Raw genomic sequence first — 14336 nt, 5'->3', positions numbered from 1 at the left:
ACAGAAACAAATTACACTCCGAAAAATGTGTGAAATTCCTACACTTTCGAAAGTAGTGAGGTCCTTTTATGATAATTAAATACAATAACGTTTATAAGTACATAAAACATCTTTTCAGTTTGATAGACTAGGCGCGTAGGTAGCCTGTAAAAATAACTCATCACTAACTATTAGACGTTTCTTTTAAGACAGAGTAGGGATATTTTAACCCTATTATGACGTCAAATGCACGACGAAAAAGTGGGGAGCGATAGATATTTTTTTTTGGGGGAATAGCACCTCCAGAACAATGAACCTTCATCTGCTCAGTTCAGCACGTTAATCAATGAACAGTATTGTTAGTTTAAGTTATTAATCAGCCGAATAGTTGTACTTCACTTCGACTCATACAACAAATTTGCGTTCCACAAAAAAGCAGAAAATATTTTTTTGAGAACAATAAAGGGGCGCAAACCTCGGACATTCAGCTATACAGCATGTTGATCACTGGACCCCACTCGCTCCTCTAGATGAAAATTCGGTGTCAGGAGTGTGACTCAACATTTCGTGTTTCCTTTTGTAAGACACAGAATAGCGTGTTTTAAAACACATAAAAAATGTGGTGAAGTGTGGACATTTTACACGAAAAATTGTTTTCCATTTGTAGTAATGTCTGGATAGTAACAAAAAATTAACTCCCCAGTGAAACAGCGGTATGTCTATGGACTTAAAACGCTAGAAAATAGGGTTCAATAGCTGTGGTGCGGCAGAGCACAGACAGCCAATTATGTAGCTTTGTGCTTAATCTAAAAACAAACAAACAAAAATTAGTTCTACATCATCTGTTTTAAACTTATAATTCCAGCTATTTTCTTCACAGAATCGTGCCCCGCTAGTACACCTGAAATTTACGGGTTTACAACGCTAAAATCAGGCGTTCGATTCCCCTCAGTGGGCTCAGTTTTTAGAAAACACGCACACTTCACAGAATTCGTCACTTTCGTAACTTAGATACTTCAACTCTTGCTGTATTCATACCTAATTTACTCTTTAAGTTTAAAATGAAAAGTAAAATGACAGGAGCCTTTGAACAGTAACCTACAAAAATGTATACTCCAGAAAGTAGATCACTTACATATGTAAAAATGATTATTCTAGCCCTCTAAAGTATATCAGAACCTAAATCTAGAAATTTCTGAAAATATTAATACAGAACTTTTCAAACTATTTTAGTGGTTTTGTTAAGTAGCACATTAGAGAAATAAACGTAAAACAAGGATGAATATTAAGTTGTCAAAGTTGCATTAATGCAGTAACCTACGCAAACTCACACAATAACAATGACTTTGAAATGTGTTACTACTCATTCAACGTGTTGAAAGTTGATTCGTTTTTCAAAATCACATCAACTTAATAATAGGGAAAGAAATTTAAAGGAGACTTCAGCTGTGTTGTCTTAATCCATAAATAATTGTTTTAAATATTTGATGTACAAACTAAGTAGAGTAAATCTAGGTTTTTTTAAATTAATTCACTGAACATTAGGAGTTTACGTTAAACTTAGGGATACATTATATATGACGTTATTTAAAGAGGTTTGAAAATAACAACTCTCTTTCTGGTTAAAGCATGAAACAACGCGATAAATTACACTACACAACAATTTTTTTGAAAAGTGTTCCTTCCTGAAAAGTTTATGCTGATTGTGACAGGTACCTGGTGGGTATGCACAAATTTAGTTTTGGTTTTGCTTCATCACGTAGGAACTCTGAGAAATAGACAGTTAACTGTTAACCGGCAATAGCGTATTTAATTGCGTTTATATTTCTAATACGCTATTAAGTTCAACATAATTAAATGTGTTTTGCTCCTGATTTTCGTTTGTATTCAATGTCCGGTGCATCACGTTGCACTGTCCAACAGTAGTCAACAAGCATTGACGGATTCCGGTTGCCCTGATATCGTTTTTCCATTGTAGTAAAACTGAAGATTTCATGAAACGATACGTGATGGGCAAATTTGGATGTGATTTTCGTGATCAGCAGCCAAAAATCTATAAGAAACACCCAACAGTGTTTAAGAAGCAAAAACTTTGTTGGACAGTGTTATACTCTCAAGCTTAGCCCTGCCCAAATGGAGAAGAACCTCTTAGAAAAATGAATTTTTACTTTTAATATTTAGATATAGCCTATAAATGAGGTTTACCGTCTAAGTGAGTCGTCCGTTTGAAGAACTTGTTGTTGTAACTATTATTGTTGTATTCATGAACAAATGTGAAACATCATACAAACTGTGGTTTGTGTCACTAAAGGAGACAATACACCGTGTCATAATGTATTGTTTTGTTCAGAAAAACAAGGCGCCAAGAGACTTGTTAGAAATAAAGGAGAAACACGGAAAAACAACACGTTTTTTTCTTCGTAAATAAACATAAGACGTCAAGTTAACAATATTCCTACCACGACACATGTGACACTAAAATAACATTTTATCACATTGTCACAATATTCCTTAGTTTACTGACATCGATAACATGGAATCATGTGAAACATGTTTTCTTATAAAGAAAAGGTAAGACATGTTTGTATCGAAGATAGGTAAGATACCAAATTAAATATTTTATAAAGAAAGGTAAAGAATTCCAGAAAATATATTTCAAAAAGATAGTTATGTGACCAAGCAAGCCAAGTTATGTTCACATGAGCTCGCTCCTTAACCCTAAAGTGTTTTACAAAATTTCCTAATACAACAACAAACAATAACGTTATATAATTAAATATATATCATAGTTATTTTCTATTATATTGAATATAAGATAACACTATTTTCTTAACATCACGTTTGAATTAAGTTTCATTACGGTTATGAATTTTGTTTTAATACCTTAACGTCAATGACTCTTGTACTTCTGTTTACTTTCAGACACTTGAGACCGAGTTTCCAGTTCATAAAGTAGGTTCATTTGCAATGTTCTGGTTACACTAACCATTTATTGTTCACTTGAACAAACCAAAGTTAATTAACTTGACCATATAGTAGAGAACAGTAGCTGGCACAGATAAGCAAACCATTACTTTAAGACTTAAGTCCAAAACTGAACTAAACATAGTTTTTCTAAAAGAAATCAACATCACTGTTTGATCAGCCATCAAAATTCATTGTTTTCCACCAGCTATTTATTCCATTAGCTGGAAAACGTTCCTATTAGTTATAAACATTAGAAATATATTTTCAATCTGTTAAAAGTGTAAAAAATATCTCGCAGTTCACTTCAATGTCAAATAATGATTAAGAGATTCTTACCAAAAGGTTTTTCTTTCGAAGCTGGTTCTTGTTTTAACCAAGTGGCTGTCATTACAGTACACAAACAGCAGATCCACCAGAAATGATACATAACCATCGAAATTATTTGATGATGGTTAAGAGAAGCTTAAATTCTTCCTGGAGTTACCATGCTAGAAGTAATTCATCAGAAGGGCTAACATGCTAGCCGTAATTTATCAGAGACCTAAAGAGTTAAGAAGTTATGTCGCAACGATCCTAATGGATCGACAGCCACAGGATAACTAAGAAGTTGTTGTTGAACAGGTATCTTCTATACGCGTGTGCAGCTCACACAGTCATTCACTGCTATAAGTGGGTTTAATAATATTGATCTCAAGAGCTGTCAACAGAGGGCGGCAAAAGACGAAATTAAAATTCTGTAACAAAGGATAATTATTTCTCTCTACTGGACAGACATACAAACACCAACTCAATGAATAAAGTTGGTATTCTCTGTAACGCCTTAGCTACCGTTTTTATAAAATACCTAATAAAGGACAAGTAACATGTGTGCAATATGGTTTGTTCTTGCAAAACCCCCTTAACAAATTCAAGGTCTCATGAAGATAGAGATGCCTCTAAGCTAAATCAATACCTCATTAAGACCGACAACGAAACCAGTATTTTCTCTAACAATTTGATGTTTACTTGTTTACTTCATCGAGACTTACCTCTTCTGTAATCGATGTTATAATTTATTTATTTATTCATTATCTTGTGTAGTTCAAAATTTCCAGAAAAACAGAGGTTACGAAAGTTTTAAAAACGATTTTGAATGTGTAAGTCAACACCTTATATGACAACAACAGCAGATTTAATGAGGTAGGGGAACGGTATGCTTGGTAGTTATATTTTGACATTGGTTGGTGTTATATATATATAGTGTGTGATAACACCAAAATTGTTTGTTTGTTTTTAGAATTGTGCGCAAAGCTGCACGAAGAATATCTGCGCTAGCTGTCCATACTTTAGCAGTGTAAGAGTAAAGAGAAAGCAGTTAGTCATCACAACCCACCGCCAACTCTTGGACTGCTCTTTCACAAAAAATAATGGGATTGACGGTAACATTATAACATCCCCACGGCAGAAATGGGGTTATGTTTTTTGGAACGAGGTTTCGAATGCGCGACACTCAGATTGTGAATCAAGTGCCCTAACCACCTGACCATACTGGATCCACCAAAATTGTATCGTATTTGGTAAGATTATGTAACATCAATGAAATCACAACACATTTATATTCTCACACCATAGCTATGGTTCCAGCTTGAGGATTTAGAATTTCGAACACTGTAATAACCCTTGTACAGAATGGATTAGAGACCAAAAAAATATGAATCAGCTTGGGCCACCAAGGATATTTAGAAAAAGACCTACAACAAGTCGTACCACAGCGATGGTAGAGAAAGCTGGGATTCTTATAACAGGAGAGCATCCAGAACCAGAGAATTCAATAACAAAAGACATTTACTTCCCCGGGAAATAGTACACAACATAATCAAGAAATATTTCCATGTGGAAATCCTACACAAACCAAGTGTTCACGAGTTCCATGCACAACATATCGAATGAAACGAATATTTGTGCTATTCCACTTGGAGTTATACAGCTGAATTCACAGGAAGTAGCGCCTATAGATTTCGGTCCAATCTGGTTGTTGAAATCGGTGCCTCTAAAAATTCATTTTTTTGCACTAGATGGATTGTGGAAAGCTTGCAGGGAGAAGTGATGTACTTTGGAATCTTTTCCCATGAATACTATAAACAGAACAACCGAGTGTTGCGACATAGATTTTTAATGTAGTGCTGAGACTCCAAACTTTTAATGTAATGTACTCAAATTCTGCAGTACTTTAGGTTATCAACTTGTTTATTACATTGCAGATTCTCTTAGGAAAAGTGACTGTTTTTTAAAGCATAAATATATATATATAGTTGTGTATACATAAACAAAGGCGAATCCTATTTTTAGTTATTTCATTGAAAATACGTTTCGTAAGGTTGACGGTCTGATTTCGTATCCCTGTAAAAGTTTTGCTTGTTTTTTTTATGATAAACTGATTAGATAAACGGAATACAAAGTTTTACGTTTGTTTCCTTAATTTCGCTTGGCTCTGGAAGCTACAATATTATTAAAATGGGATATTATGTTTTCCAGAAATAGATTAATCTTCTGATAGTGATAAAAACTTGTTTTTTAAACATAGTAATATAGTCATTATGATATTGTTATATATGCTTCAGCTTATTGCTAAGTCACTAGTACTTTTCCAAAGTTAGTCAGCATGAAATATATTTTTAGACATAACAATTTTAATATTTATCAAAAACAAGGAGGTCACAATGGAAGTAATGGAAAAAACGTTAAAAACAAAATATTATAAACCTATCATTAAATTCAGCTGATCTTCATCATACCATGAATACTGTTTTGTTAAATTCAGCTGATCTTCATCATACCATGAATACTGTTTTGTTAAATTCAGCTGATCTTCATCATACCACAAATACTGTTTTGTTAAAGTCAGCTAATCTTCATCATTGGCCCGGCATGGCCTAGCGCGTAAGGCGTGTGACTCGTAATCCGAGGGTCGCGGGTTCGCGCCCGCGTCGCGCTAAACATGCTCGCCCTCCCAGCCGTGGGGGTGTATAATGTGACGGTCAATCCCACTATTCGTTGGTAAAGAGTAGCACAAGAGTTGGCGGTGGGTGGTGATGACTAGCTGCCTTCCCTCTAGTCTTACACTGCTAAATTAGGGACGGCTAGCACAGATAGCCCTCGAGTAGCTTTGTGCGAAATTCCCAAACAAACAAACAGTCTTCATCATATCACAAATGCTATTTTGTTAAAGTCAGCTAATCTTCATCATATCACAAATGCTATTTTGTTAAGTTCAACTGAGCTATACCAGACCAAGCATTATATTGTGCTAAGATAAACTTGTCAGCATGAGACTAAGTATCGTATTTTGCTAAGATTATGTGATATTCATCAGAGTATCATATAATGCAAAGGTCAACCAATCAGATTAAGTGTCACATTTTGCTTAGGATTATTAATATTCATCGGATTAAATTACACATTTTTATTACTTTTTTCACACGTGTTTTATAACTCAAAACGTGTGGTAAAATCAAAAGCGATTTATTTCTCTGCTTAAGCTTATTCCAAACTGTCATGTGGAACGTCGTTATGGTTTTTTCTCCTGATGTCGTAGTTATTAGAGCGTTATCCAGAAAATGTACGTTTTATTGGAGAGTTTAGTAACGTGTATCTAGACATTTTTCTTTTTGCAATTTTCTGTAAACAGTATTCAGTCTTGAGAATATTGTAAGGTGACCAAGCGAATTTGTATTTCACTCTAATCAAATCCGGGTTTCTGATAAAACCTGAATCGTGAACATCACTCTCCCTGATCAACGGCTGTCAGAACACTGAAGAAGATAAAGTGTATCCTCTTACGCAGCTCGGTTTCTTAAAGACCACTTTGTGTTTCTGAAAATTCCACTTCCCCAGCGTGGAGTTAGAGACTGGTTACGTTGTAAACATTTACTCTACGCTTGATAGATTTGGTGTAACGTAACACTTTCCAAGTGCTTCACGTGGCATATCGGTGTCTCGTGCAGTTTAAGGTCGGATAGAATGACGCTGAGGAATATTAAACTATTTTGGGTCTTAAAATCCCGTATTTTATTTTTAAAGACACATTACATGATGGCGTTCCAACCTTCGTTCAATTTCAAGAGACCTTCGAATAAATTTTCGAATAATTACTTTCAAAGAATTTTTCCAATAATCATATATGATTGTTATTTCAAGCTGTATCTTAAACTCATTGCAATTGAGTCCAACATACTGGGATTTAGCAACATTTAAAAATCAGGAAGAAGCATTTGAACCTAATGACCTTAAAAATGCTAGAAGAAAGCATCATATAAGACTGAAAATGCTGTTTATGTCTTATGACTGTTTATTGCGTTTGAAATATTTATTATGAAATAAACATTTATTTCATTAACAACTGTATTTCCATGAGTAAAGGCCTGGCATGGCCAGGTGGTTAAGGCACTCGACTCGTTATCCGAGGTTCGAGTGTACAACTCCCCCATCACACCAAACTTGTTCGCCCTTTCAGCAGTGAAGGCGCTATATAATGTGACGGTCAATCCCACTATTCGTTGGGAAAAGAGTAGTCCAAGAGTTGGCGGTGAGTGGTGATGACTAGCTGCTTTCCATTCAGTCTTACACTCTTAAGTTAGGGATGGTTAGCGTAGATAGCCCTCGAGTAGCTTTTGCGCGAAATTTAAAACAAACAAATCATTTCAACACCTTATTATATTCAGTCTTATTTATTTTATACTTCAAGTAATTTTTTTCAAAGAAAAGGTTGTGACATACAACAAGTTTTAAAGAATAAAATGATATAGAAAATCTTCAACTAGTTATATTCATACAGTAGTGTACAAAAGTGTGAGGAAAATAAACAATAAGATGTCAGGCTACTTTCAAAAACAATGTAAGGTAAATGAAAGGTGAAACATTATATGTTTGTTAATTTTTATGTTTAGAACAAGAGAAGTTCAGTGGAAGTGCTTGAGTTTAGTAAACAGTTAATATTTACGATGTCCCCTTTTGTTTTAATAACTTTAGACAGTTTTTCAGGCATTGATGTAACATATTTAGTCAAAGTTTCCTTTGAAATTTTATTCTAGATGTCTGTAATACACTCCCATAAAGTTTCTTTGGAGGTAACTTTCGATTTTTCATGTTTTTGATCTATAAAATCCCAGGTATGCTCAACTGAGTTAATAGTGGGGTTCTGCATGGACCACTGCATTATTTGAGTGATGCAATAGCTTTTTCTCAGCTAAGTAATTTCTGAGTATTTGGGGTCATAATCTTCTTGGTAGTAGAAGTAACAATAATACACAAACCGCTGGGTGCACCATGTCGGACAAGTATCTGATGGTACTTGCACAAGTCAATTATTTTAAGTATTCCACAAATATCTCCTGTTGACTCAGGAGAAAAACGCCCCAAACCTTTACAATATCCTCCCCTCATGTTTCATTGTAGGTTCTGTGCACTGATGTATGTATATTTCACCTATCTTTTGCCGAACGTATAACCTACGCTTTGAAAGAAATATTTCAAACTTGGACTCATCCGTCAATAACACCATTTTCCAAACATCAAAACTCTGTATTTTGTAATTTTAAGTTAATTTCAGTCTCTTCACTACACTTTGAAGTTAAACTGAAAGTTTCCTTAACTACTACATAACCAAAGATTCCATTTCTTGTTGAGTCTTCTTGGTACTGTAGGTCTGGACACTTCTATCATTTGGTACATGGTTGTTTACCTCATGCTTGAGATCAGTGACAGTCTTTCTTCTGTCTCGAAGGCTGCATAAATGAAGATACTTAACATCAGTATCATTAAGTTAAGGTGTTTTACCTCTTCCTTACCTATTTTAGTCTCACAATCTCGAGTATGCTTGAAGGGTGTTTAGGGACCAAATTGACGAAGAGTTCCACCGGCATCAGGTAAAGTTTCAAACAAACGTTCTACTTTACTTTTGTACGACAAACAAACTTAACATATTGTATTAAACACTGTTTCTATGAAGATTACTTTGTGGAGTGCTGCTGTTCATCTGATTTCTTCTAGCACATACAAGTATCATACGTTAGCTCTCTGCTAGCTTCTTTCTAAGTAATTAAGAAGTTGGCCCGGCATGGCCAAGCGTGTTAAGGCGTGCGACTCGTAATCTGAGGGTCGCGGGTTCGCATCCGCGTCGCGCCAAACATGCTCGCTCTTTCAGCCGTGGGGGCGTTATAATGTGACGGTCAATCCCACTATTCGTTGGTAAAAGAGTAGCCCAAGAGTTGACGATGGGTGGTGATGACTAGCTGCCTTCCCTCTAGTCTTACACTGCTAAATTAGGGACGGCTAGCACAGATAGCCCTCGAGTACCTTTGTGAGAAAATTCAAAACAAACAATAAGAAACTAAAATGTTGATGTGGGACCGTTAACTTATTTAATTAACCTGATCTTATTATATTTATCTTATTTTCTTTCTCTGGTTTGTGTGTTTCAAATTCGCGCAAAGCTACACGAAGGCTATCTGCGTTAGCCGTCCCTAATTTAACAGTGTAAGGCAGCTAGTCATCACCGCTCCCATCGCCAACTCATGGGCTACTCTTTTACCAACGAATAGTGGGATTGACCGTCACATTATAACGCCACCACGGCTGAAAGAACGAGCATGCTTGGTGTTACGGAAATTCGAACCCATGACTCTTAGATTACGAGTCAAGTGGTTTAACCACGTGGCCATGCCGCACTTGTCTTCCTCTTACTGATGACACTTTCTTCGTTAAGTACTTTATATTTAAGTGTTTTATAAAAAGAAAGCACTTAGCTTTAAAAACGAAATTAAAGTAGTTACCCTAAACGTTAACGAAATTTAAACACATGAACTTTACCAAAATATAGTAAAGCAGTGTGACCCGTTTATTACAAACTCGTAAATATGAATACCACGTCTGTTTAAAAGCGCTGTTATTGTGTTTTCAAGTAACAAGCAAATACAGTGTATTACAAGGATAGTCTAATGGGTTTTATTTATTGCTAAGCATAGATATACACAATGAGCTATCCATGCTAACTCAACGCGGGTATCGAAACCAAATAATTAGAACTGCAAACCTCCATCTTGACTTGTAGCCAATGAAGAGCGCTGAATGAGTTCAAAACCTATCAACACAAATAAATCGATGCCACGTATAAAAAATAGTCTAATAAGAAATAAATAATGAGAAACACAAAGCTGTTTATTTTTAACAGAAAGGAACGCAGATAAACGTTTTGAAATTCTGCAAGTTCCATCTTCAGTATCTGAACCAAAATGTAAAGAACTTACATCAGTCATAAATAAATAAACTACCTTGCTACAAATAGAGAAGTAACAACAAAAATACTGAACATATTAAAAAGTGATTGCATAGTATTCAATGGCGGAAAATACTCTTCGATTAATCAATAATTCCAGATTAGTGTATTCTCAAGACGGCTTGCGTGGGTATTAAAACTTTAATACAAATAAAATACAGAACAACAAGTGAGTTTCTCGTTATCACGAATTCTAGATCAGTTATTTTATTGTCCTGTTTCTTCAGTATACTGACATAAAGCGGAAACACAGCTTCTATTCAAAGTTATATTTTGTATTAGGTAATGAAGAAGTGAAAACTGTATAATTCAGAAACTCTCATGTGTATTCTTTCTAATCTAAATAAACAATGTAGTTTTTCGTAAGTTTCGTAATCCTTTACAAATCTTGTTTCCTTGCGAACACATGGATCGCAAAGTGTCTAACATAATCAAATAAACAAATTATGCAGTGTATAAAAAAACTAGAATTTAATCAAAAATATTTATAATTGTACCAAAGAAACAAGGTGATACGATGTATCAATATTACAGTCTGACCAAAGAAACAAGGTGATACGATGTATAAATATTACAGTCTGATACGAAAGTTTAAAATCATGGATCCTGTTTGAAATAATTGTGAAACCAAAGGGGTCGTACTTAACACACGCAAAAGTTAAAGTGGAATTCCATATCTATTTGGCGCAGATAGCCTAGCTGCTTTGTGCCATAAATCAATCAATCAATCAAGGATGTCTATTTTGGCCCGGCATGGCCAAGCGTGTTAAGGCGTGCGACTCGTAATCTGAGGGTCGCGGGTTCGCATCCACGTTGCGCCAATCATGGTCACCCTCCCAGTTGTGGGGGCGTTATTATATGACGGTCAATCCCACTATTCGTTGGTAAAAAGAGTAGCCCAATAGTTGGCGGTGGGTGGTGATGACTAGCTGCCTTCCCTCTAGTCTTAAACTGCTAAATTAGGGACGGCTAGCACAGATGGCCCTCGAGAAGCTTTGTGCGAAATTATATTACAGAAAATGGAATATGTTGTGAAGTGTACTAAGATATTATATTTTTTTGTTTTTATACTACCAAACTGTAAGACATCGTCCATAATTTAACTAACTTGCTCAGTTGCCATTTTATCTCCTGAGTTCCGAAACAAGCCATGATTTTGGTCGGTCTCTTTTCACATCTAGGTTCTGGTTCTACACATTTCCTGCGTGCCTGATTTTGCTGTCCTGTTGCTGTGTGAACTCTCACACATTGATTTTACTCTTAAGGGAATGGCATGATTGATAAAAACCTTCTAGTACCTGTCACCAATCAGCAAATAAATATCCGGGACCCTTAGCTGAGATGAATCCCACATTTATATTGGTTTCAGGGCATGATCGAGCCCTAAGTGTAAGATGGCCATGACAATCTGTTCCTTTTTCCCATCAGAGAAACCTATTACTGGTTGTTTCTAAACAATCCGAATGTCATTACAGTTAGTTTCTTCAGCTTTTCTCAGTTGTTTGATTTCCATTTTAGCAACGTTTGTCATCAGCGATGCATCAAATCAGGCCACTTCATTTTAGTGTGTATAACATTATAACATATATAGCTTATTGTGCTCGTGTTTAGTGACGTATACAATTGGTTTTACTTGTGTTTTATAACGTGTACTATTGGTTATACGTGTTGTTGTTGTTTTTTTTAGTATCATCAAATATGAGAGCTATTTCACTTTTTAATTGCATATAAGACGTAAATAGACATGTTATCTTTAAATACGTAGCAGTCTATATTTTTTAATTAAAAATATTTGTTTATCGCTATAAGTTATTTTATATCAAAATCGCTTTTTATTACGAGGTCTGCTAGCGCCATCTCTTATTGATCTGGAGAAACTGACTAACATTTATGTGAGCTCAAGAGCTTATAGCACGGAAATTTTCTATTTTGTCCTAAGACGGGCACAGCTACGTAGCCCTTTACGAAGCCCTTTCGTAAAACAAACAGAGATACATAATCAATAACTACTTAATAACTATAATTCATTAGTCATTGAGGTCAACAAGTATTATCAAATTATAGATTTTTGCTTTGTTATTCCAAAATACTTTGTTACTTGACTCCTCATATCAATGAATAAAAGAGCAGTTTTCACTTTTATGTCATAATTAATTTAAACAGTATAAACAGTTAAAGATGTAAATGTAATTTTTGCGATGTTTATATCTTTAAGTATTTGTAGCTTTACATTTTAAACAGTAATAGAAATGTGATCTTTCGTAAAATTTTAACCTCAATTATTTTTACATCTTTTTCAGAAATTTTGAACATGAACTCACAATCCTTCCAAGTATACTAAAACTGTACAGAGCTTTCAATCTGACCCTAAACTGTGAAATACTTATGCCATAAGTAACTGATAAAGTGGTTTCAAAATATGCAGTAGGAATAACCCATTCTTCAGCTTTGTACTCAAAAACGATTCTTTTTTTTTTTTAATTTAGCGTAAATCTGCACGAGGGCTATCTGCGCTAACCGTCCACCCTAATTTAGCGGTGCAAGACTAGAGGGAAGGCAGCTAGTCATCACCACCCACGGCCAACTCTTGGGCTACGCTTTTACCAACGAATAATGGGATTGACTGTCACGTTGTAACGCTCCCACGGCTGAAGTGACGAGCATGTGACGGAGATTCGAACCCACGACCCTCAGATTACGTGTCGAACACACTAACCACCTACCCATGCAGGGCCGCTTAAAAACGAACAAATAGTGATAACACACGAGATTCAACACTTGATAATAGAGAAAGATTGTTTTATGTGATAACATTCTTGTTTAATTGTACATGTAACATTTTAACGTTGTATCTTAATACGGTTAAAAGAAACTGTTATTAAAACGTTCCTAACTGCTCATGATTATTTTGAAACGTACTTTGAACTCCCTTATTATTGGTGGTCTTATATCATGTTTTCAAGTGTAATAAATTCCAGCTTCTGACTCTATATTTTATTCTGTATTAGTGACAGATTTTTTTTTTTTAATTTCGCACGACTACACAAATGCTATCTGCGCTACCCGTCCCTAATTTAGCAGTGTAAGATTAAAAGAAAGGCAACTAGACATAAATGCTATCTGCGCTACCCGTCCCTAATTTAGCAGTGTAAGATTAAAAGAAAGGCAACTAGACACAAGGGCTATCTGCGTTACCCGTCCCTAATTTAGCAGTGTAAGATTAAAAGAAAGGCAACTAGACACAAGGGCTATCTGCGCTACCCGTCCCTAATTTAGCAGTGTAAGATTAAAAGAAAGGCAACTAGACACAAATGCTATCTGCGTTACCCGTCCCTAATTTAGCAGTGTAAGATTAAAAGAAAGGCAACTAGACACAAATGCTATCTGCGCTACCCGTCCCTAATTTAGCAGTGTAAGATTAAAAGAAAGCCAACTAGACACAAATGCTATCTGCGCTACCCGTCCCTAATTTAGCAGTGTAAGATTAAAAGAAAGGCAACTAGACACAAATGCTATCTGCGCTACCCGTCCCTAATTTAGCAGTGTAAGATTAAAAGAAAGGCAACTAGACACAAATGCTATCTGCGCTACCCGTCCCTAATTTAGCAGTGTAAGATTAAAAGAAAGGCAACTAGACACAAGGGCTATCTGCGTTACCCGTCCCTAATTTAGCAGTGTAAGATTAAAAGAAAGCCAACTAGACACAAGGGCTATCTGCGCTACCCGTCCCTAATTTAGCAGTGTAAGATTAAAAGAAAGCCAACTAGACACAAATGCTATCTGCGCTACCCGTCCCTAATTTAGCAGTGTAAGATTAAAAGAAAGCCAACTAGACACAAATACTATCTGCGCTACCCTTCCCTAATTTAGCAGTGTAAGATTAAAAGAAAGCCAACTAGACACAAATACTATCTGCGCTACCCTTCCCTAATTTAGCAGTGTAAGATTAAAAGAAAGGCAACTAGACAGAAGGGCTATCTGCGCTACCCGTCCCTAATTTAGCAGTGTAAGATTAAAAGAAAGGCAACTAGACACAAATGCTATCTGCGCTACCCGTCCCTAATTTAGCAGTGTAAGA

The 14336-nt window shown here is 35.6% G+C and overlaps 1 protein-coding gene across 3 annotated transcripts in view; it reads right to left on the bottom strand.

The window, feature by feature from the left end:
• The window catches only part of LOC143238984 (protein turtle-like), a 574376-nt gene that overhangs the window by 78549 nt on the left and 481491 nt on the right, over positions 1-14336 (bottom strand). Inside the window, exon 1 of one of the 3 annotated variants that reach the window (XM_076479674.1) lies at positions 3283-3924. The exons of the other annotated variants lie outside the window; for them this stretch is intronic. Within the exon in view, the coding sequence (XP_076335789.1) occupies positions 3283-3379 (97 nt within the window). The 5' untranslated portion in view covers positions 3380-3924. Of the gene's footprint in view, positions 1-3282; positions 3925-14336 lie in introns of those variants that run through there. 3 annotated transcript variants of the gene reach the window in all.

This window comes from Tachypleus tridentatus, chromosome 13 (genome assembly GCF_004210375.1).
Source record: "Tachypleus tridentatus isolate NWPU-2018 chromosome 13, ASM421037v1, whole genome shotgun sequence".
Classification (NCBI taxonomy): Eukaryota; Metazoa; Arthropoda; class Merostomata; order Xiphosura; family Limulidae; genus Tachypleus; species Tachypleus tridentatus.
This window is presented reverse-complemented; position numbering and strand designations above follow the sequence as displayed.